The sequence below is a fragment of the Mastigoproctus giganteus genome, chromosome 12, assembly GCF_048544385.1.
Source record: "Mastigoproctus giganteus isolate SK-2022 chromosome 12, ASM4854438v1, whole genome shotgun sequence".
Lineage (NCBI taxonomy): Eukaryota > Metazoa > Arthropoda > Arachnida > Uropygi > Thelyphonidae > Mastigoproctus > Mastigoproctus giganteus.
The window spans coordinates 122,810,243-122,836,640 of record NC_143586.1 but is presented as its reverse complement, the minus strand read 5'-3'; the positions used below and the strand labels follow the sequence as shown (position 1 = coordinate 122,836,640).

The following is a 26,398-nucleotide window of genomic DNA, read 5'->3' as shown; positions in this document are numbered from 1 at the left end:
CCGAGCAGAAGACAATTGAGTAGTTTTGGGGAAAAACATGGTGCACAGAAGTAAGACAACAGCCGAACCCCCTGGATAGAACTAGAATGTTAGAAACCCAAGGACATACAAGAAATGAGAGGGTGGGAGATTTGGGAAGAAGTAAAAAAAGATGATCAAAAACTCTCACAACTGGCAAACTCCAGGAATAGATAACGTCCACAACTGGTACAAGAAGCTCACTTGCACACACAAGCACCTGGCAGAGCAGTTCACCCGAATGATAAAGCACCCAGAGACAAACCTGAAATTTCTCACTCAAGGAATCGCATATCTCAAGCCTAAAGATTAAAATACAAGAAACCCAGCGAAATATAGGCCAATCACCTGCCTCCCAACAATGTATAAGATCCTGACCAGCTGCATAACCAGGAAGGTATCAGACCACTTGGAGAGCCAGAACATAATGGCTGAACAGCAGAAAGGATGCAATTAACCATAGATGCAGCTGTTATGGAGCAAGCTTACAAGAAGCGGCACAACATGTAAATAGCCTACATCGATCACCGCAAGGCCTTCGACTCCGTGCCTCATAGCTGGCTAATAGAGGCGCTGAACATCTAAAAAGTCAATCCGAGAATGACAAAGTTACTAGGAGAAATGATGCCGAAATGGAGTACCACCATTAAGGTTGAAAACATCACAACCAGGCCAACCCCCATCAGGAGAGAAATCTTTCAGGGCGATGCCCTGAGCCCATTGGTTCTGTCTAGCACTTAACCCGCTATCCACCACGTCCAACAGTAGCAAGTACAGATATAACCTCAAAGAAGGAAGGAAGAACCTGTACATCCTCACCCACCTGATGTACACAGATGACATCAAGCTCTACGCGGGAACCCAGAAGTACCTCCAGCAACTACTCCAGATCACCGAAGAATTCAGCAATGATATTACAATGGAATTTGGTCTAGACAAATGCAAGACCCACAGATTGCACCAGGGAAAATTAGTCAACCAAAACTACCAGATGCAGACTGGTAAAGGGATCAAAGCCATGACAGAGGGAGATGCCTACAAATACTTGGGGATGATGCAGGCTCAGCAATTACAGCACAAGGAAATTAAGGCCTGTCTAACAGAAAAATACCATCAGAGACTGAGAAGCCTGCTGAAAGCAGAGCTGAATGGAGGGAACACAGTTAAAGCCATAAACACCTATGCAGTCCCAGTGCTAACATACTCCTTCGGGGTCATACATTGGACTAACACCGAGCTGGAGGATATCATGAGAAAGACAAGGACAATGACTACTAAGAGCTGCCAACACAACCTGAAATCTGCAGTGGAGAGACTGACAATTGCCTGGGAAAAAGGAGGAAGGGGCCTGATGGACATTGAGCAACAGAAGAGAGCGATAGTTAACCTGAAGGATTATTTCCAGAAACACACAGCAGCACTCCAGCAGGCCATAAGGAAGATAGATAAGCGGCATACCCCACTCAACCTAAGCGAGGAGTCTCCTCTAACCAGGAGGTACAAACGAAGCTAGAAAGTTGGGCAGAGAAGACACTGGTAGTATTTCAGATGCGTTTGCACTATATTTATACATAGTCTAGACTCTCCCATAGCTTGAGGCTTATGCCCTAAATGCTTTAGAGTCTAAATACATGATACACCATCAGGCATCTCTCATTTTGTGGAGTTATACTTCATAACTGTTTTGCCATCATTACATCACTCAAGTACCTTCCCACCCACCGAAGAAGGGCCAACAAACTTTCAAACGGGGCTATTTCGGCGGATACTACTTTGAAAAGAGGGAAGACTTTTGGAGACCGTAAGTTCTGATATTAAGGTTTTTTTCTTTTTGCTGACCTGATAAAGTTCTCAGGGTGGGATTAAGTGCCTGTGGGCACTCTGTGTTGGCTGGTTTTTTTTTTGTTAAAGATGAGTTTCTACATACGCGAAAGAACTCTGGAGTTCACTCTGGACACGGAGTATGAACCGCGGCAGGTAATAGAGGGACTAGCGAAATGCGTGAACCTATCGAGATTACAGGTGTTTACTCTGCTGCCCGTAAGGAAGTATCAAGTAGTGTGCAAGGACTGCGTGACCAGGGACATATTACTAAGAGGTTTTCCTTTTGAAAACCAAATGGTAAACCCCCCATATGGTAGGCAGCATTAGAAAATACATAACCATAGAACGTTATCCAATTGAGATGCCAAACACATATTTGAAAAGTGCACTAGATGCATACGTAAAAGTTACAAGAATAGAGATGCATGCGTGGGAAGGGTTCCCAGAGCTATACATGGGCAAGGTTATGGTGCAGATAGAAATGAGGAGGCCGGTGCCCAATATCATATATGTTATGGGAAACCGGCTAGTTTTGAACTATGGGGGTGGGGGGATGGAGAAAAAATGTTTAAAGTGCGGCAGCTCGGACCATCTACGGGCGAATTGTATGAGTGGGCGATGCTTTAACTGTAGAGAAGTTGGGCACATCAGCAACGACTGCTCAAAACCGTGCAGCAAATGTGGGAAAACAAACCACAAAGTGGGCAGCTGTTCAGCGAGGTCATATGTAGACGCTATCAGAGGAAGGGAGGAAAAGGGAAGTGAAATGAGCTCGAAAGGGGAAAACATGATTATTTTAAAGCCACAGGGAGGAGGGGAAAAAAGTGTCCATTGATAGAACCAGCAAAAGTAACAACGGAAACAGAGGAGGAGAATGGGGTCACAGATATAAAACATCATCATCATCATCATCAGCCATTTTCAATCCACTGCAGGATGAAGGCCTCTCCAGCAACTTTCCAGTTCCTTCTGTTTTGAGCACTGGCCATCCATTTACTACTCAAAAACTCATGAATTTCATCTATCCATCTCCGCCTTTGTCTTCCAGGTTTTCTTCTAGCTCCTCTTGGGTACCATTCTGTTATTTTCTTAGTCCATGTGTCATGTCTTCGAGCTATGTGTCCTGCCCAAGACCATTTTAGTTCTTTAGTTTTGATAAGAATGTCCTTTACTTGAGTTTGCTGCCTAATCCATGTGTTTCTCTTCTTATCTAACATTCTAATTCCCAATATAATTCGTTCCATTCTTCGCTGTGTAGTTCTTAGCTTCTCTTCCATTCTTTTGGTGAGTGCCCAAGTTTCACTTCCATAAGTCATGGTGGGGAGTATACATTGATTCATTATTTTACGTTTCAGACAAACTGGGATATTGCTCTTCAATATGTGACTATATTTCCTGAATGCTATCCATCCAAAATTTATTCTTCTCTTGACTTCCAGCCATTTATCATTATTACAGCTAATAACTTGTCCCAGATAAGTATATGACTCCACCTTTTCAATTACTGCTCCTTCAATCATTATTTCCCTTTCCGTGGCATACTTGTTCATCATTACTTTTGTTTTAGCCATATTCATCTTTAGTCCAAAATCCTTACTAACTGTGCATAACTGATTAAGATTTTCCTCTAATTCTTTGGGATAGTGGCTTATGACCACAATGTCATCTGCAAATCGTAAATGGTTTAGGTACTCTCCGTTCACATTGACTCCTTTCTGCGACCGGTCTAATCTTCTGAAAGCTTCCTCAAGGGCAGCAGTAAACAGCTTCGGAGATATTGTGTCTCCTTGTCGAACTCCTTTCTCGATTTTAAATTTGCTACTGTCTTTGTCTAGTCTAATAAAGGATGTAGCACTCTCATATATTTTCTTCAAAATCATAATATATGGAGTATCTATGCCTTGTCTTTCCAGTGCCCGAAACATTGCCTTATGCTGTATGGAGTCAAATGCCTTTTCATAATCCACAAATGCCAGGCATAATGGTGTTTTATATTCATTTGCTTTCTCCATTAGCTGTGATATTACGTGAAGGTGATCCATAGTTGAGAATCCTGTCCTAAAGCCAGCTTGCTCTTTCGGTTGATTCTCATCAAGTATTCTTTCTAATCTGTTAGTAATGACCCTTGTGAACAACTTGTAGATATGGGATAACAAGCTAATTGGTCTATAATTTCCAATTTCTGATTTATCTCCTTTCTTATGCAGCAAAACTATGATTGCATTATTCCACTGCTTAGGCATCACACCTTTTCTAATGCACTTTGTGAACAGCCTTGCCAGTTTTTGTATTATGTCTCTTCCTCCCAATTTTAACAACTCTACAGTAACTTCATCTTCCCCCGGGGCTTTCCGATTCTTCATTTTCTTCAATGCATGTTCTACCTCATCAGGAAGAATATCGGGTATGTCGTATGTGTTGCTACTTTGCAATCCATCTTCCCCACTGCTGGTATGATTCCCTCGCTCCTTGTATAATTCTCTATAGTAGTCTTCTGCTATTTGAATTACGCCTTCTCTGCTGTTTATAAGTACACCATTGCTATTCTTCAGTTTCAGTATCATTTGTCTTTCTGTATTACTGCTCATGGCTGCTGATTTAAATCCTTTGTTTTCCCTTAATGCTTGTTCTACTTTTCTTGTGTTAAATCTTCTTATGTCCTCTCTGAGTCTCTTTCTAATGGCTTTGCATAACTCAGTATACTCAATTTTCTCCCTGGCAGTGTTTTTCTTGCTCTTCATTTGTCGTCTTTGGTTCATCATGACAAGTGTTTCTTGACTAATTTTTTCTTCTTTGGATTTCTGTTTCCCTATAGGTTTCTTGGGCTTTATCACTTTCAGAAAGTTGTAATATTCCTCGTCGATATCTTGGTCCTGAGCAGTCTGCAGAAGCTCAAACTTGTTTTTAAGTTCCAGTACATACTGCTTTTTCTCCTCCTCTGTTATTTCAAAGACCTTTGTATTATTTACTCGAGTCAGTTTTTTCCTTTCCTTTCCTATGTCTATATCAAGTGTACATCTTACCATTCTGTGATCACTTCCAACATTTACCTTATTCAGGACGGTAACATCATTCACAATATATCTTCTGTTAGTGAGGATGAAGTCGATTTCATTAGTTGTTAATCCATTTGGACTCTTCCATGTCCACTTTCTGTTCACCCTTTTCTTGAAAAAAGTGTTCATTACTGACATTCCTTGAGATTCTGCAAATTCCACAAGTCTTTCACCTCTTTTATTTCTTTCACCAATTCCAAAATTTCCTATAGTTCCTCTTTCTGCACTGTTTTGCCTTTTTCCAACCTTAGCATTGAAGTCCCCCATAATAATAGTGTAGTGGGTTTTCTGCTCATCTAGAAGACTCTCAATTTCAGTGTACATGTCTTCAACCTCTTCATCATCATGGCTCGATGTTGGTGCATAAATCATTACAATCTTTAGCTTGTACCTCTTAGAAATCTTGAGTATTAGTCTTGACACCCTTGGTGATGTACTTTTGAATTCCAAAATGTTGTTTTTAAAATCTTTATGGACCAGAAACCCAACTCCACCTTCACTCTTTTCACTGTTTCCATTGGTGTACAGCAGATTTCCACTTGATAAACTTATAAGTGATTCATTTCTTCTTCTTGTTTCAGCCAAACCAATGATATTCCAATTCACATTTTATAATTCCTTTTCCAGCTCTAATATCCTGTCTTCACCGATGAGTGATCGTACGTTATAACAGGCCAAGTTCAATTTCCGTGCATGGCAGCCTGGTCGTACCCAGAGATTCTTAGCACCCTCTGCTTCCACTCTGATCCTCTCGCTGCCGTAAGAGGGAGAGTGAAAGCTGCTGGGGACTGAGGGCCATTTGATATAAAACAAGTCACTCCTACTCTAATGGAAACAGAGGAGATAGCAAGAGGGCAGAAAACGGAGAGCAAGAACATGTGGGAAGAGGAAAAAAGGAAGAAGCAAACCACAGATAACATTGTCGCAGAAACTCTGGACAAGCTGTGCTCAGAGGATTCTGAAGTAGAAGGGCCATTAGGGGAAGGAAGGGAAAAGCTAATGGGTGTACAGCATTTAATAAAATATATACCACTAGGACAGAAAAAGCTAACAGAATGGGAGCAAAATCTGGGGAAACCCAGAATATTAGAACAAACTGGAGAAGGAAGAATAGAGAGAATACAATTTATGTGGAGGGATATTTTCTTTGGAAATTTGGTAGGACAAACTCTATTAGGAATCACACGGCAATTAAGCAATTCCCGAATCAAATGGATTGTGGGGCAAGAACAAGAGCTTGGCAAGACCCTATATGACCTCAGTATATCCCAAACAAAATAGGTGAAGCTCCTTGGCGGACCCACTATCAGTACACATGATAACTATTGGCACCTTAAATGTTCGGGGCTTCTCCCAAGGACGCACACAGCATCATATTTGGAGAATGACATTATTAATGGGTATTATAATCTTGTTTATTCAGGAAAGTCACATCCATAGCATTTTACAAGTACAAAAATTTCAAAATAGATTTAAATGCTTAAGCTTCTGGAGCTTTGGAACAAGGAATGCCGGGGGGGGGGGGGGGTCAGCATTATAATCCTACCACCCATTTTAGGCAGATTTAGTAATCTTCAAAGAGACGTAGAGGACAGGGTAGTCTGTATAGACTGGAAACTAGATTCACATACAATACGGTTGATAAACATGTACGGGTCAAATGATGCTCTAGAACGGATACGGTTAATCAATAACTTGCGTCCATTCGTGATGGACACACGGTGGAGTATCCTTGGGGGTGACTGGAACTGTGTCCTAGATCCAGTCAAGGACAAGGTTGGCACAGGGGATCCTACAAGGGAGACAAGAGGTGCTCTGGAGCTGAATGACATTTGCCTAAAATATGGCCTAATAGATGTATGGCGCTAGCATAATCCCGCAGCACATAGTGCACAGTAGGGGTACAGTAGGTATAAGAATAGATCGCATATATGCACCAAGAAACATGGCAAACAAAGCAACCAGAGTTAGGTATGTCAATATTTCAGGGACACACCTCGTCAGAGATCACAAACTGTTAATAATGAACCTCCCGTTAGGCACAACAATAGATTATGGCAGAGGTGCCTGGTGCCTAAACTTGGCTCACTTACAGGACGAATGGCATAACACTGAGGATCTAATACATGAGTTGATGCAGCTTGAACACTGGACATGGGAAGAGTGGACAAACCTTAAGCAGGAAGTAAAAACAGCATTCCAAAAATCAGCAAAGGAAAGAGGGGCGGAAGGGAAAAAAGTGCTTAGACATCTATATGAAGTAAGGCGATTGCTCGGTTATTGTCATGATGAAATCAGGGTGCAACAGGTGCAAAAAGAAATACAATTACATCTGGAAACACAGGCAGAGAATAGAGCAGTCCAAATGCGACTGCGGTACAGGCTTGCTGACAAGAGGGCAGGGTTCATTTTTGATCAGTACAATAGGACGCAAACGAGTAGCAGCCCTATACAACAGATTCAAGTGGAATTATGTCAATACGTTACTACCAAAGACATCATAGAGCACTTTAATGGAACGTACAAACAGATGTATGCAGCATTTCAAGGGTCAGGGCTGCCAGCAAGTTGGGAGATGTCACGGTTCTCTGCGGCTCATCGGCAGGAACACAACCAGCCAATCTCTTTGAAAGAAATCACCGCAGCCTTGGGAGAAATGAAAACAGACAAAGTGCCAGGTCCAGGTGGACTAACAGCAGAGTTTTACAAGAAAGGCTGGGTGAAGATTGAGCCGGTGTTGTCTGCAATCTTCTCTGACTTCTTCATGGCCGATCAAGTCCCGGAAAGCTTTCTGGAGGCCCAGACGGTATTTCTAAGGAAGCAGGGGAGAATGGGCAAAGAGGTGGGAGACTGGAGGCCGATCTCACTACTCAATTCAAACTATAAACTATATGCCAAAATATTGAATAATCGTCTCAAAAGGCATCTGGGATCCATTATAGGGGCAAATCAGAGCTACGGGAGCAAATCTGATTTTCTTAAGAGACCTTCAACCATACTGTCAGCAGAAAGGTTTCAGCATAGTTCTAGCAGTGCTGGACCTAGAGAAAGCTTTAGATAAACTCTCTCTCTCTCATAATTATCTTCAAAATCTGCTGTCTACTGCACAGGTGGGTTCACAGCTTAGAGCAGCCATCATCAGTCTATACAAGGGAGCAAGCACCACTCTAGTAATCAACGGATATAGTTCGGACAAAATAAAATTGGAGAGGAGGGTGAGACAGGGGTGCCCACTAAGCCCTGCTCTCTTTGCAATGGCGTTGGAGCCTGCACTTAAGCAATTAGACAACTCCAGTAATATCAAAGGAGTTCATCTCCCTGGATCAAATCCCGACTGCAAATATATAGCCCATGCAGATGATGTCGTTTTAACCATATCTGATTGCAGTTCTCTGCAGAATGCACTGCACCTGTTTAGCTACTTTAGCCTGCCTAGTGGTTTATGTCTTAACAAGTACAAAACAAAATGCCAACAATGGGGAAAGAATGCTCCACTACAACTACCAGTAGGTCTCTCCTTTTCAGTGGAGCCTATCATCATCTTGGGAGTACCCTTTGTAGGACAACCAAAAATAACAACCCGACAACTATTGAGTTCCTGGGAGGAAAAAAATCGACCAGTGGAACCTAAGCCTATTGTCGTTTTCTAGAAGAGCATTAATCATATGGATGATCCTCGTCCCAATAGTGATGAATATAGTGATGGTCACCACTTTCAAATATATCACACAGAAAAGACTACATAAGAGACTATTTAAGTTCTGGAATAGCAGGCAACAAGAGGTTACACAGCAAAGACTGCATTGCAGAAAGGCCCACGGTGGCTACGAAATACCACAAAATGGCTACGGTGGGCATATGTAATGAAGCGTGTCCGAACGGCTTTATGGAGCACGCATGTAGCTTCCACCCTAATAAAATACCACATGGGAAGGTTCACAAAGTTGCTGGGAGTGGAATATACAGGCCCTACAGCAGAAATAATACCACCCTTCTACAAACAAACTATCAAATATCTCCAGAAACTATCGGCAGAAGGCCTAGATATGGGAATAAAACCAAACGTCTCAGAAATCTACTGGAAATTGTTTGACTTATACAAACAACCAGTACCAAATCCCAGAGCATGGCACAGCCTAGATGAAACCCAAATGTTTAAAAATCTTCATAAACATATAGGGTATGGGTCAAGAAGCGACTTAGCTTGGAGGATAATTCACGGGCACTTGCCGGGTGGAAGTGAACAAGGCTAAGTTCCGGGGATACTCAAATACTGAGTGTCAATATTGTAAAGCACGGGAAACAGTAGACCATGCGTTCTTTTCCTGTCCAGTTGTACAATATATTTGGAAGAAGGTTCATAAGATTATGAAAGTACCGCGATTAACAAGGGATCAGGTGCTATTTTTGCAGTTTCCGGCACCTGTTTCCAGAGCTACATACATCTTGATGTTTGTAATAAATGAGGGAAAATACCAAGCATGGAAAATCAGGAAGAGGAAAATAGAAGGAACATATATAGAGGTATATAAATACGCTATTCAATCCATGCATGCTGAAATTAGAAGGTTTCTGGTGTTGGAATTACTTCAATTAGGGGACCAGAAATTCCTAAAACAGTGGTGCTACCCTACACCACTTTGCCATTTAGCAAACAATGAGGTCCATGTGCAGCTTAGGTGGTAAAGCTAGGGATTGGAAGGCAGTGATTTACTTAGTTTAGGCTAAAAGGGATATGGATCAAGCTGGCTGCAGGCAAATGGTCCCTCTCGCGACAATGCGGCGGCCTACTGTTAAAATAGAGTCACGTGTAAAGATAGAAGAGTGAAAGAGGTGGAGAACTTGAGAACCCGTGTAGGGCCAGGTGGCTGCCTGCGGAGCAGGTAGTCACATGAGCTGGGTCCTCCACGGAATGTTTCTGAGTGAGATTACCCCTACTGGGAAATAAGATCATTATAATGAGCACAAAGAAGACTTGATGGTGGAAATTGGGGTTTTTTTTTTTTTTTTTTTTTTTTTTTAATATAAAAAGAAACGATGGGTACCTGCCTGCCCACCCACCTACCCACTGAGGAGGGGCCAAACAGCTCTGAAACGGTGCCGTCCGAGGGGCCTTATGGCCAGCAACAGTCTCCCCTTTTGGGGAGGGCGTTGTTATTTCAAGGAAAATATAACACCTGGTGAGAGAGTTGAAGAAACAACTGTCCCTTTCCTTCTTCAGCATCTTCTTCCTCTCCCACTGTCGCTTTCCTACATCTTTACTGCTTTCTTACTCTAATAGGGACAATGTGAGGATGACTGAAAATCATCATCCCATACCCCATATTTCAAACGGTGCCGTCTGGGTGGTGGTGGTATCCATCTGAGAATAAGTAACACTAGTCTTCTCCTTAGGTGAAGTGTTACTTATTCGAAGTAGTGCAATATCATGGCAACTCGTTGTGAAGGTATTCACAATATGAGATATAACTTAAAACGATGCTGTTTTCTAATATTCTGATTTATTCGGATATAGCTATGTATTTCTGATGCGCTTGCACTATATTTATACATAGTCTAGACTCTCCCATAGCTTGAGGCTTATGCCCTAAATGCTTTAGAGTCTAAATACATGATACACCATCAGGCATCTCTCATATTGTGGAGTTATACAAAAGTATAATTCCCGCTCTCTCTTTCAAAACAGTCCGAACACGTGCCACCACCAGCCAACATCCATTTACTGTCCAACTTCAAACCCACAGAACCAACTTTTCATCTTCCTCATTTATTCATTCAACTGCCGTTTTCTGGAACAACCTTCCTTCATATGTATTTCCTGAAAATTATAATCTACAGAAGTTCAAGTCCAATGTCAACAAATATCTTCTTTCGTCTTCTCAGTCTCCAACCCAAGCACAGTACTAAGTACTATAGGTTCTAATACCTCTCGTGTTTTGGGGTTCACATAAAAAAAAAAAAAAAAAAAAAATCTTATCATAACAGCTAACTTTAATGCAAAATGGTTTTGTGGTTTCACTGATCCTCTGTGGTCTTTATTAGAGGAATTCATCTTGTCCCACAACTTGAGTGTCCAATCAACCATATACTTTTTATACTTAAATTATAAGAGAAAACCTCATACCTTTATTGTAGGACTGTAATTCTCTCAACACTCAATCACGTATAAATGTAGTCTTATGTTTATTAGTGTACCATGTTAATCAAATCAATTTATGATTTTTAAAAAAAAAAAGCTACATATTAAAATCATGTCCAACTCATATCCAACCTAGCGCATCGAGAAGATTCGCGGAAAGTTGACAGCCATCAACCCCCCAAAACAACCAATAATGTATGCTAATATGAGAATTGAAATTGTCTTGATAATCTCGACACCACAAGATAACTATACATCAATTTACAAATAATTTAAACTTTAAAATTGTCTAAAACCGATAATATATTTGTAAATTCCTTATTCACATCAAAATGATTTTGCAGGCTACTACACATACTTCATCCATTACAGATGGAGATTGTTGTCTGTTGAGTTGTTGTAAAATACTTATTTTTTGTTCATTTTCTACTGCACATGGAGAATCTAATATAGATGTAACACTGACTTCATTTAGGCTTTCTAATTACATCTCTCACTGGCAGGTAGAGATCAACTTAACAGTGATCACAGAGCCATCACGTCCCTGGTTTCACCAGATAAATGTGACAACCCAGCTACCCAACTGTTGTTGTTATTTGGTTTTTAGGAGCATTAGCAACTAAGGCCATATTGATCCGGGGATATGCGGTGGTCATTCCCTGACCTTTCCACATGCTCCGTATTTGGTGGTCACGGGCTCAAACCCCAGTCTAATCAAGAAGCATGTGCTATGCACTGTTGCTCCTGCCCACCTCACTATGGAGGCACCAGCTACCCAACTACAGGATTTGGTACAGTATTCCATGAAGAAAATTAACTGAATGTGTTTTTTGGGATTTTGCAGCCTCGACTTGGTCAAGATGTTCAAGCAAATCTAAATAGTCTTTCAGCAGAAGAATATGCTAATTACGTCCAAACTCAATTGCTCCTAGCTACAAGTTGCTCCACCAAGAAAAAGTAGAGCAAACTGAATTTAGTCCTCTGGTCATCGTCGTCAGAGCTTGCTAATCTCAGAAAACATAAAACCCATTGCTGGAAAAATTTTGTTTCTCAGGTTGGCAACTCTGATCCTTGGGGCGTTATTTATAAGATTGCAAGGGACATGGAGATATATACTGCATGGTTACAGCTAATGAATAGGAGCCAACTGATTGGTTTTCAACTGTTACAATGGCAACTAGGCACTTGTTTAAGAAGATTATGCCTTACAGGATACTCCAACTCAAGCTTGCATTCGTGTTAATGTAGGATATGAGGGTTCTCATGATACTAATCTCTTCACATCCATTAAGTTTGAGAACAGCAATTAGCAGATTGAATATCAAAAAACGTCCTGGTTTGATTTGATTAAAAACACAGTTATTATAAAAGTTTCAAAAAATTTCCTTATGTTTTGCTTTTCAACAAATGTTTTGTTGAAGACACTTGCCCAAGACACTGGAAGATAGCCTTTCTGAAAATTCTTCGAAAGCCAGGAACCTCATGGACCCAACTTCTCAAAGTTGGCAAGCAGGGAGATGCTTGCCAACTTGAAGAAGGTCATTCCCCTGACCAGTATGGATTCGAGTGTGACAAGTCTGCAGAGGATGCCATCCTGGATTTGACAAATCACATTGTGAACTCAACAGAAGTTTATGAGATTGAAGTATTTGTGGACTTCGAGGGGGGGGCTTCAATTCCCTTTGGAATTGAAATTATCTCTTTCATGGTCAAATATATCAGAATGAATCAACACTTAGCTGATGTAACATAGCTTATACATGGCCACCCAATTCACAGATAACATATAGTGCCTCAAACTGTCAAAGTCCCCTCTTCTGAAGTTAAAACTCATGCCTTTACTTTTAACTATTGCAACATCTTTCTTCATCTTCAAAATGACAATTGCATGATCACTTCCTGACAATGTTCCAGTTCTTTAAAGCCCTGTAATTCTTTAAAGTTCTTTAAACCTTTAACTAATGCAGGGTCTTACACTTGGTCTTACACTTTGTAGCAACCCACAAATAAATTATACACTTGGTGGGATGGAATTAAAAACAGTGGAGGAGGAAAGGGATCTGAGAGTTACAATATGGGCAGATATGAAGTTTTCTGAACAATGTAAATGGGCAGCCAGGAAAGGCCACGGTGCCTTATCGATGATTTATCGAATGTAATCCTATAATAAATAAAAGAACAGAAAACCCAGGTGAGACAAAAATGAAAAATAAAAGAAAAACAAAAGTGAGTAAAAACAGAATGCGGTGGGGGCATCTGCTCACTGCACGCAACATAACTGGTTCAAAAATAGGATGTATACTTGTACTGTTAACCCTATTAGTTTCAGACCTGGTTCTACAGATGTGCATAGATTCATAGACTCAAATCAGTGGCAGATTTTAAAATTTTTTGCATATCCATTATGGGTGCATTATCTAGCAAAAATTTATGTCCTTCCTTATCTGTCATACATAGCTACAACCAAATTTGGCCATGTTCTATTTAATTGAGAAAACTGCATAGAAAAGCCAAAGATTCCTTGTGCATTTGTTTTCACCACATTTTTTGATATATTTTTAATGCTTTTATATCTTATATGCTTTTTAATCATATTATTGCTATCTTAATCTGTGTATTTCATTTATAATGAATTTTCCTCCAAGTTGGTTGGTGTTTGCAAGAATTCATGCTCACATCCCATTCCTGAACCTTAGAGAGTTCTTCACACATCATCCGTTACTCATTTAAGGAAATTAGTAGCAACTGTTCACATTGTTCCTCCATTGACTGCCACCAAATTTTCATTAAAATGGAATGATGAGATCAAGTGGAGGTACAAGTTTCTTTAGCAATTTCACAAACAGTAACATTCAACATTTTCACCATTTGTTGACTACATTCCCTCCCCTGTTTGAAATGGCTGTGCCCATGCAGAGTCCACACATGATATTTTATCAAATGTTTAGCTTTGGTTTTTCTGATTTTAAAGCAAAATTTAAAACACGTGCACACACAGTTTTCAGTGCATGCAGACATTTTGAAATAAAATGTAATGACAATATCAGCTGACAAAGATTGTCATAAGCAAGTGAAGAGCTCACCACGCAGAGAGAGAGAGAAGAATGAGATATGTCTTAACATAGTATACTTCATCACAGTGTGCTTTGCTGTCTCAACCTTAAACAAAGATTATAATCTGGATACTTCTCAAACAGACTTTGTACAACCAAATACAGACTAAATCCTCTTGAATTTCATTATTAAAGAAAATTAAGAAATTTGCAGTCAGGCACAACTTCTAAAAACATAAAATATTTTGAAAATATTCAGAATACAACTTTGATTTCAAATCAGTTGAAGATATAAACTGCTGTGAGGTTTTGTTTTTGTGAATTATCTTCACAAAAACAAAATTCTCTTCACAGATCATCAAAAAAACTACTAAAAAAAATTTAAAACTTGTTGCGCTATCTTCTACAAAAACTAGAGTAATACTAGAGGATTCCTGCGTTCTATGAATTATGACATTTAAAAACATGCACTGGAAAGATTTGCTATTCCATCCTATCAGAAAATAAATTATATTTATTACTATCAAGAAAATAAAATAAATTATATCACTATATTCATTTACACTTTGAAACAATTCTACATAATTCACCCCGTTTTCTGAAGCAGTTCTTTCAGGGGAGAAAGAAAGAAAAAAAAAAAAAAAAAAAAAATCTACTGTGGTGCTTTTTATCTGAAATTTAACTCTTTTCAAGAAACCTTGGATATTACCAGAGTATGCTTCCTCAGTCAACAAATAGCCAAGACATAGAAAATAAGTCTATAGGCAGAAAGGTGACTACACACACACACGCGTGTGTGTGTGTGTGTGTGTGTGTGTGTGCGCGCGCGCGTGCGTGTGCACTTCCTACATTTGGAATAACGCAGAAGTAACTAAAAATGCATATGCATATATCACCAATGTTTCTGTGAATTTTAATAAAATATAACATTAATACTGAAATATAATTTCAAGGAAATGTGAACTCTATTCTTATGGTATTATTGTGAGCTCAATTATGTATACATAAAATTGGAAACTATAACAGAGTTTCACTACAGTCATTTTAGCTCTTGCTTGCAACAGCAATAAACTTCACTTCTATGAAAACAACATATCAATTAAAAAAATATAATAATAACTGAGCTATAAAATATAGCTGAGATTTGTTAATAATTCACATTTGAGGGGCACCTATAATAATATTAATAAATAAAATGTTTTGGAATATAACTAAAAATGAAAAACATTCTCACCATCACTATCACCATCATCAGAATTACAAAATGGAGCTGTATCTTCAGGTGTGTCCACTCCTTCCATTTCAAAGATACCTTACAAAAGCAAGCAAGCATATATTTATCAAAATAAACCTTTTATGTATACATAAACATTAAAATTCAAGTGCAAAAACACATTTAATTTGAAAGATGTAACACTGAAAATTATTCCTTTTTTAACAATTTACACATTTTTGTGGGTACCACTTGCTCATATTTGCAGTGGTCCTAAATTTAGTTTCTACAAAAACAACAAATTTTTAAAAGTTAACTGAACTACAAAATAAATAAACTAGTTCAGATTCTTGAGATTTGTTAAGAACAGTTCTACCATTTGAGAGAAGCATTAACAGTAATATTAACAAGTAATATGTTTTGCAATAAAATGTATGACAATATCAGAATTACAAAATGGAGCTGTGTCTCCAGGTGTGTACTATGCAAAATGAGTGAGAAAGCTTTCATTTTATTGGAACATGAGTCAACCTTAACAACCAGATACATGTAATCAATCATTAAGCAGAATTTGAAGATATTTTAACATCACTTTGTTAGGCACTTGTTTCAGTGATTTAATACAAAAATAGATAAATGAAAATAAAAAATATATATAAGGTGTGATCAAAAATTTCTGAAACTGTCATGGAGCCTTGTCAATGATTTATATATATAGGAATTTTGTTAGCAGGGACAAGGAGGTGATTATTTTTGCAAATGTGATGCAAGAAAGCAAGGTATGATAGCTTAGATAGCATAAGCCAAAAAAAAAAAAAAAAAATTTCACACATCCATTCCCTCTAAAAGTTTGTCCAGTTACACCATGAATTTATTTAAGCTATCAACTTCCACAATGACAGATGAAAGTCTGTTCCAGCAATCAACTACCTGCTTGCTAAAGACAAATTTCCGCACATCTATTCTTCAACTCTTTCCTCAATTTGAATTCATGCCCCATCAGGTTCGTAATCTGAGCAAGCAGAAGAATCCCATCAGAATTCAGAGTGCTCAATCGATTCAAGGCCTTATACACCTCAATCAGATTACCTCGCAGGTGCCTAGTCTCCAGACACTGCAATTTGCAGAACTTAAGCCTTTCTGGTAAGAGGCCCCCTTCGTTTCCCTCACGAATCTTGTTGTCCTTCTCTGTACATGTTCAAGCAACTCTAAATCCTTCCTAAAATGGGGCCTCCAGATCAGTACACAGTATTCAAGGCATGGCCTGACCATTGCCTTATACAAAGGGATAATCATCTCCTTTTCCCTACTAGCAAAATTACTGTATATCAGAGACAATACCCCATGACCAGCTTTGGCAGCCTATCTGCATTGCTCAGAAAACATCATATCTGACTACACAATTATTTCCAGGCCTTTTTCATTTTCTACCACCCTAAATTTAGTACCACACAGCTGTTATGTTTCTCTGGGGTTACTTATGTTATGTATGTTATGTAATTATGTTATATTATCTCTGGGGTTATGTTTCTCTTTATGTTACTTCTATCCAAAAGCAGTAATTTGCATTTGTCAATGTTAAACTTCAGTTACCACTTCTCAGCCCATCTGCCCAACTTTCCTAGATCCTGTTATAGTAGCACACTGCCAACCTTTGTATCATCTGCATACTTGGACATTAAGCCTGATATACCTTCATCAATATCATTGATAAATATACAAAACAACAGCAGACCCAACACTGAAACCTGAGGGACTTCACTTATAATATTAGTCCACAAAGAGCAGCACCATTGATTACCACTCTTTTATCCACTGTAGCAACTTGTCCTTAATACCATACTACTCTAATTTGTACAGTAGTCTTTCATGCGCAACAGTATCAAAAGCTTACCTGAAATCCAAGTATCATCATCTGTCATCGTTCTGCTATTCCACGGGTCGACGTATGAAGCCTCACCACCATGCTCTGTATGTGTACTTCTCTCCATTGTTGATTTCACTCCAGTTTCCTTTTCTATTAATGAGATTGGTCTTGATCATGTCTTGCCATCTCATTCTTGGTTTCCCCCTTGGTCCTTTCTCCCTTAATTGCAAATAAAACATTCTTCTTGGCAAATGCCTTTCATTCACCCTCTTTACATGTCCGAACCATTTCAAATGGGAACTTTCAATCCTGTCCTGGAGTTTTTCAACCTGAATTCTCTCCCTAATCACATCATTCTTGATATTCATGTGTCTTGTCTTTCTGGCTATTTTCCTCACAATTCTCATTTCTGTCCCCGAATAGTGCTTTCATCCTTTTTCCTCATGGTCCAAGTTTCAGATGCATACATCAGAATTGGTATGTAATGAGCCTGATACACGTCAGTGCTTTGTTCTGTTCCAGATCAGATCTCTTGTCTGCCTATAGAAATTCCCACTCGCTTGTATCCTTCTACTTATTTCTTCGTCTATGACTCCAGTCTGTAATGGTACTTCCTAGATACTTGAAGTTGTTAACCATTTTTAGCTCTTTCCCTTCCATTGTAATGTATCAGTCAAGCTCGTCCCTCCTCTTTAGAACCATTCATTTACTCTTCTCCTGACTGAAAACTAGTCCAAATTCATTGGCCATACTAGCCCATATATCAACTTGCCATTGCACTTGTTCCCTGCTATCTCCCCATATGCAGAGGTCATCTGTGAAGAGCATGACTTTCATCTGGTCCTGTCCAAGTTGTTCCACCACTCTACATTGCACATCATTCATGACAGCTATGAATAGTAGTGGTGACAAGATGCTTCCTTACCTCAAACCTGATGTTATTTCGAAGCTATCAACCCCATCACTGTTCTTACTTTGCTCACCGTATTGGTGCACATATTCTCAATTCTCTCCACAAGATGTTCCTCTATTCCCCACGTTTCTCAAAACCTCCTACACTTTCTCTCTCTTTACGGCATCAAACGCTTCTTCATATATCTATAAATGTCATCCATAATTCTTTGTGTTCATAACACTTTTCCATCAGCTGCCTGATGCAGAAAATTAGATCCACCGTCGATCTGCCAGGCCTAAATCCACACTGTTCCTTGGCCATCCTATTTTTAATCGTTCCTCTTCTCTTCTGCTCTCACACAGCTTACTCAATGTGATGACAGTGTGATGCCTCTATAATTGGAACACTTTATCCTGTTTTTCTTGAACAACAGGATGATCAAACCTTCTTTCCAGTCTTTAAGCACCTGGCACTCATCCCAGATCTTACGGAACAGTCTGTATGTCCACGCTATCCCTGCCTTGCCTGTAGCCTTCAGCATCTCTCCATTTATCTCATCCATACCTGTCTTGATGTATTTCCATGCCTGCACTATATCATTCCAAGTCAAGCCTATCTGCTCTCTCTCTCTCTCTCTCTCTCTCTCTCCGTATTTTCTCTTCCATTCCCTTTTCTAGGATCAACTTGCCTTTGTCCCTTTTGTTGGCTTCCTGCACATTCGACAGATTTTCAAAATACTTCTTCCACGTTTCTCTTATCTCTTCATCCTTGGTTATTAGGTTCTCATTCTCATCCATCAAGTATTTCCTCTGTTCACCATTTCTTCTATTCCTCACCATATCATACAGCATTTTTTCATTACCAGTCTTCTCTTCTCGTTTAACTATCTCTTAGTCTCTCTCTTCATGGTTTCATATCTCTTTATTCTAATCATTTCTGTTCTGAAAGTAAGTCCTGACTGCATTATTCTTGATTTTCACATCCTATCTTGTCCTATCATTCCATCATGGGGTTTCTTTCCATCTCCCATTGCTTGTCCTTCCACAAACCTGTTCTGTCAGTCCTACTATACAGACTTTGAATGCTTTCCATTCTGATTCCACGCTGTTCACCACTGTTTTAGATACGACCTTGCTGAACTCTTCTCTGAACATCGCCCCTTTTTCCTCTTCTTTCAACTTCCACACCCTTAGTTTTCTTTCTCTTGTTATTTTGATCCTCTTCAATTTAGGGAATCTTAGAACTCCAACAATTAACCTGTGATCACTACCCAAGAGACACTAGGAATGATCCTGACGTCCAATAGTCTTCTGCGTCGCTCTTTATCCATGAGTATATATTCAAGGAGGGATTCCTGTTGACCATCCCAACCATATCTTGTCACTTTGTGACTCTTTCTCTTCTTGAACCAGGTGTTTCCTATGACCAAGCTGTTCCGTAAACAGAAATCAAACAGCCTGTCACCATCATCATTCCTAGGTTCCCAACCATGCGGACCCATAATGTCTTCTAGTCCTTGTCTCTCCATTCCGACTTTTGCATTCGGTCACCCATGATAACTATATCTCCACCTCTGATGTTCTCTTTGTGCTTGTCCTCAAACTCCAGCTTCTCCATTTCTTCGCAACCGGTTTACGGTGTAACATTGTACCATCTTCAATGTTTCACTGTCATTCATTTGCAGTTTAATTGACATGAGTCTGTCACTGATATTATTCACCACCAGTAGCCTTTCCTTAATCCTGTGGTCTATAATGATGGCTACACCCTTCCTCACTACATCACCCCCAGACCAATATACGCAATAGCCTCCACCTAACTCTCTACACCCATTTCCTTTCCATTTTGATTCACTCAATCCAAGTATGTTTATTTTTCTGTCCTTTAAGATGTCCACACACTCCTCAATTTTGCCTAACAATGTCATAATATTGAGTGTGGCTAGTTTAATATATGTCGTCATCAGCTGATCTTGTTAGTTGCAGATACCACCACGTCCAGGCTAATTAGCTTTGAGGATTGAAGGCAATAAATTTAAGCTGCCGATCTGCCAAACCTGTCACAGCCATATAGATGTAGCAGCTCTTATTCAATGGTGAAGCTTCCTCGTGATGTCACAGTTCTATCCATATACAGTATATCCAAATCAACAACTTTAACTTGTATGTCGATATTCCCTATCTATTCTTTCTTCCCAGATTCAAATAACCCTTCAACTGTTATCTATTGTAAAGTTATAAATTAACAATTTTAGGCAATTTACGACGATTTGCTAGTCACCACTGAACAAGCAGGTGGCACTGCTGTAGTTCTTTTATCTCATGGATAAATCCAAATGGCTGACTCGGTAGAATTACTGTGACCTTGAAATTTACAAATATTAATAACTCAACAACAAGCAAATATTTTTAAATACAATTTCGTATCCTGAAAACTTCTACAACAAAGCTATCAAGTAGCACAACTGTTCTATTAAGAAGTCCCAGTGACTGATCATAGTTCCTTAAAATTTATCGACCTTGAAATTTCCTATGTTATTCTATATTCAAGAATAATAGTACTGTATATGGTAGCCATTTTGAAACGCGTTCACGGTCGGAAAATGAAACCACCCTTAGTTCCCAAATCTTAACCTATCACTGACCAACACTTAGTTTATCTAATATGTAACTTCTTTTTGGGCAACACTCCCTAAAACCTTCTTTATTAATTAACTTTATTAGGGCACTAATTTAGTTAGCATACAGCTGGTGCCACCCTCCTGAAATCCAAGTATATTGATTGATAATTGATAATTTATTTATCCCTATTTTGTGTTACAATTGTTGGGAGATAACAGCAAGAAGGGAGGGAGAACACATAAGCCAGAGGCTTTTTAGGGGGTGTTCCCTTTGAAAAAGATAACAATAAAAACAGATACATCATGAATTGGACATGTTTCTACATTCCATTACAGAGACTACATAAACCAACCACACATGTTGCGTGGTTAACAACAGTACTTATAATTACACTGTGAGTACTTTTACAATAACAAGTATGAAAGAAAAAAATATGAAATAATTGCGTAGAGTGTTACAAGCTTTTTGCCAGCTATTCCTTCAACTTGTTTACACAATTTCCAAACTGGTATGCATTGTGGAAAGTTCAGGAGTTGAGTGGAAGGTGATTTAGATCAGACATCCCTGGTGATGTGTTCAGTCAGGAGCTTCTTGAACTTGTTTAGTGAAATGGCATTTTTGATGTTTTCAGGAAGATTATTGCAGGTTTTTGCGCCTCTGTATTTTATATTTTTCTGGCCTATGGCTTTTCTGAAAAGCGGAACCTTCAGGTTCGCTTCATTTCTTAAATTATATCTTATTCCTTCTTCTTCTATTGTTATAAAAAAGGATCTGAAGAGAGGAGGAAAGTTCGGTGTTTTCAAAGCTTTGCAGACAAAGACCGCCTCAGCTTTTTGTATCAGTTGGTAGATGCTTAAGAGTCTCGCTTCCTTATATCTCGAAGTCACCGATGCATTCCAGGGAAGGCCCAAAATTGAACGAACACATCGATTGACAATTGAATTGATTCTCGTAAGGTTATATTGACTGGTCGTACCCCATGAGATGATTCCATTATGTGAAGTGAGGCTGTATTAAGGAAAGGAATACTACTCCGAGAAGGGAAGGAGGTACCCAGGCAGAGGCTCAGGCGAGTATTCCTGCTAGTGACGAAGTTTTCTTTCATAAGGTGATCATTTGTTTATCCCAACTCAGCTTGTCATCTAGCCAGATTCCTAGAAACTTGGTATCATTCACCCTTTCCAGTTGTTTTCCTTTGTATGTTATTTCGAAATCAATATTTAATAGTTTATTTTTTGTCCTAAACACCATATATTTGGATTTTTCTGGGTTTAGTATCAGCTGATTCTTTTGAAGCCAACTATGCATTTCAGAGAGCAAGGCAGAGATCTTGCATTGAAGTTGGTTAGGGTCTTTATCAGTGATTAGAATGGAAATGTCATCGGCATACGCTACTAGGTAGGAAGATGAGAGACAAATTCATTAATGTAAAGAACAAATAGGATAGGTCCGAGAAGTGAGCCTTGAGGTACAAATATGATATCAAAATTATTTTTTGCATCCAGTTCATTTGTAACCACATCATAGATCCAATCAATTTTTTCCCTTAACAAACCTATGCTGTGTCTGAATTATTACTGCAGTCTTGTCTAGATGATCCTGCTATGCTTCTTTAACCAGTGACACCATTATTTTCCTCGGAACAAAAGTTAAACTAAGATGTCTGTAATTATTCATGTCACCTTCTAGCATTTTTTTTAGCATTAGTAGAGACATATGATGCAAGAAAGCAAGCTTATGCAGCATCAGCCAAAAAAAAAAAAAAAAAAACAAAACAACCCACTCCCATTTCAACCCTTCCATTCATTCCAAATACCTGTCCAGCTCAGTCTTAAATTTATTTAGTCTATCAACTTCCACAACAAAGGATGGAAGTCTGTTCCACCAACCAACTACCTGCTGGCTAAAGGCAAACTTCCGCACATCCATCCTACATGTCTTTCCTCAATACGAATTTATGCCCTCTCATGTGATTATTCTGAGCAAGAGAAAGAATTCCATCAGAACTGAGCATGCTCAAACCATTCAAGGCTTTATACACCTCAATCAGATCACCTCGAAGGTACCTAGTCTCCAGACACTGTAATTTGCAAAATTTAAACCTTTCTTCGTAAGAGCAACCCTTTGTTCCATTCACTAATCTTGTTGCCCTTCTCTGTACTCGTTCCAACAGTTCTACATCCTGCTTAAAATGAGGCCTGACCATTGCCTTATACAAGGGGATAATCACCTCCTTATCTCTGCTAGAAAAATTCCTGTATATCATTGACAAGACACTATGAGTTACTCTTGCAGACCGTCTGCACTGCTCAGAAAACTTCATATCTGCCTGCACAATTACCCCCAGGTCCTTTTCGTTCTCTACCACTGTCAGTGTAGTACCACAGAGTTGATATGCCACTCTGGGGTTACTGCTTCCCATATGTAGTACTTTATATTTGTCAATGTTAAACTTTATTTGCCACCTCTCAGCCCATCTGCTCAACTTTTCTAGATCCTGTTGCAGCAGCATACTGTCATTAGTGCCCTTAACAACCCTGCCAACCTTTGTATCATCTGCAAACTTGAACATTAAGCTTGATATACCATCATCAATATCATTTATAAATACAGAAAACAACAATGGACCCAACACTGAACTCTGAGGGACTCCACTAATAACATTAGTCCACAATGAGCAGTGTCCATTGATTACCACTCTATCTTCTCCCACGCAACCATCCCTTTATCCATAGCAGCAATTTGCCTCCAATGCCACACTGCTCCAATTTGTTCAGCAGTCTTCCATGTGCAAAAGTATCAAAAGCCTTTCTAAGATCCAAATATATGATATCAAAGTTATTCCCTGCATCCAGTTCCTTTGTGACCACATCATAGTATCCAATCAAATTGGTCAGGCAAGACTTTACCCTTAACAAAACCATCCTGTGTCCGAGCTATAACTGAAGTCTTGTCTAGATGATCCTGCAGTGCTTCCTTAACGAGTGCCTCCATTAATTTCCCTGGAACAGAAGTTAAACTAACAAGTCTATAATTACTTGTGTCGCCCTTTGATCCTCCTTTGTGAATTGGGGTCACATTTGCACATCTCCAGTCCATGGGTACCTCCCTTGAGTCCAAAGAAGCTCTCATAATTATGGTAAGGGTTCGCTTACTTCCTTTGCTGCCTCCTTTAATATAAGGGGATAGATCCCATCCACCCTGTGTGCCTTTTTTATGTTTATCTTCAACAATTTCTTCTCCACTTTCCTCTCAGTTATTACAAAGTCATCTAGCTCACTGCCAGAGTTTAACTCACCTCTGGCATTCCCCTCCCTGTTTTTGTCAAGAATACATCAGCCGAAGTGTATGAAATGTTAAAAGAGGCATATGGTGAATCTGTACTTCTGTATACCATAGCTTGCAGGTGGTTTAGAATGTTTAAAGATGGACATTAGTCAATTGAAAAAAAAAAAAAAAAATCTGTAGTTCTGAAGCTCCAACCATTGCTGTCACCACAGAAACCATAAACACTACTTCTGTAATTGTGAGAGAAGACTGTTGTATAACAGTAAGGCAACTGGCAGAGATGTTGAGAATATCAGTAGGAAGCACACACACTATTCTCCATGACCATTTGCATATGACACAGGCAGATTCCAAGCCTATCCAACCCCTGAGCAAAAGCAAGTTGACATGGAGGTTTGTCAGGAGCTGCAACAGATGGTTACTGAGTGGTGAGGTTCTGCATAAAGATGATAATGGCATGGTTTCATCATTTCAACCCAGACAGTAAGCAGCAAAGCTCTGTTTGGAAGTCAACATCATTGCCAACACCGAAAAAAGCAAAAGTTTTGGCTTCTGCAAGAAAGGTTATGGTCATCTCCTTTTTTCTTTTTTTTGACATTCAAGGCACAATTTACCAGCATGTTGTGCCACATCATACAACTGTTATGGGACCTTACTATAGAACTGTACTGCACACTGTGTGATCGCATTCTCACAAATGACCACTACTGCATGTAGGTGGGTGAATGCTGCATCATGACAATGCAAGACCTCATACTGCTCATGCTGTCATCAAGTACTCAGCCAGCATTAATGGCAAATATATTCCTTGTCTGTCCTACAGCCTTGACCTTACAATTTTTTTATATTTCCAATAAAGAAAGAGCTGAAGGAAAATGTTTCCGATTGCCAAAAGTTGTAAAGACATCGGAAGAGATTCTCAAAAGCATGTCAAAAATGGTTTGCAACATGTTTTAGAAGAATAGCAGAAACTTTGGAGTTAGTCCATTTCATCAAATGGGGCCAACTTTGAAAAGGACTGTCAAAATAAGGATGATTAATAAAAGCATTTTGTAAAAAAAAAAGACAATTTTTTATTTGAACAGTCTTTGTACATGCTTGCAACAAAGAGCAAAATAATAATAATGTGTCATCAAAAGAGGTAAAAGTCAAAAGAGGTAAAAGTTATCTCACTTAAACCAAAGAAAAACATTTTATTTCACAGTCCTGTTGGAAAGGACTTAGGAATTTATTACATTAATAATCCCACTGAATGTTAACAGTATTCCAGTACAAATTTTATTATATAGTTGCAAAATAAAAGGCAAATAATGTTAATACATTGAGTGAAAGCCAATATGTGTTATTATAAAAGCCATTGCACCAATAATTGAATACATCAGCCAGGTGATTCATTTTGCTAGGTTCTTCATCAGCTGCCAAATCTGATCAGATTTTTGAAAGATAGTATTGTTGAAATACTATCTTTCAAAATATTTCATGTTGAAATCAAAGAGATGGGTTTAGAAATTTTAAATAAAAAATATTTACAAAATAAAACTGCAACTAAATAGTATTTATAAGATTTAATAGTTTTTAAAATTTAAAAAAAAATTGAAAATAATTAGAGAAAAGGCCTTGGGTGTCAGGATTAGACAGTAACAATATACTACGTCCACTGATTTGACAGTTTATTAAAACAATTACATGGATGTTAAAATGGTAAAATAGCTACAATTAAAACTGAAAATATGAACATAAAATAGACTGCAATTAATATGCATGACATATACCTTAAAAACTCAGTTATAAGATATTTTACTATTTTAACATCTGTGCAATTACTCTGCTGTTTTAATAAATTGTCAAGTCAGTGGAGACAGTATATTATTACTATCAACTATCAACTTAGCATAACAGCAAAATAATAAGTTATTCTTATAGAGAACTGTGAAAGAATCTACGAAAAAAAGTTTTTAACTCCAATCTTAAAATTCAAAAATAAATTAGATGAAAGCACCCAGCAGAACTTAACTCTGAAGACAAACATGACATAATATCCCACAATGTAACCAGTATAAATAACAAAGAAAAAAAATAAAAAATAAAAATATATATATATATATATATATATATAAAATACTTTTGAAATCAACCAACATTAGAATTCATACATTTAGACAGGAAATATAAGCTTGGAGTTTAATTTAAAAAGTCAATGTTCACTTTAGTTTCAAGGCACATTAGAATATATGCTAACGTGCCTATTGTCTTCGCTATGTCTGTCTGTCGTGTCTATGTCTGACAGAAATTTGACTCCCAGTGGACAGATTTCATGAAATTTTATATTTGGGCCTTTAAAAAAGTGTAGAGCCATTCCAAATTTCATCAAAATCAGACCAATAGCTATCTGGAAATTATTACTTTTTTTTCCATAAATATCAT

General features: G+C 38.6%; 1 protein-coding gene across 1 annotated transcript in view; it reads right to left on the bottom strand.

Annotated features, from left to right (window-relative positions):
- The window catches only part of LOC150077385 (uncharacterized), a 214,918-nt gene that overhangs the window by 37,152 nt on the left and 151,368 nt on the right, over positions 1 to 26,398 (bottom strand). Inside the window, exon 9 of the mRNA XM_090386145.1 lies at positions 15,325 to 15,402. Coding sequence (XP_090242271.1) covers positions 15,325 to 15,402 — 78 coding nt within the window. The remainder of the gene's footprint in view (positions 1 to 15,324; positions 15,403 to 26,398) is intronic.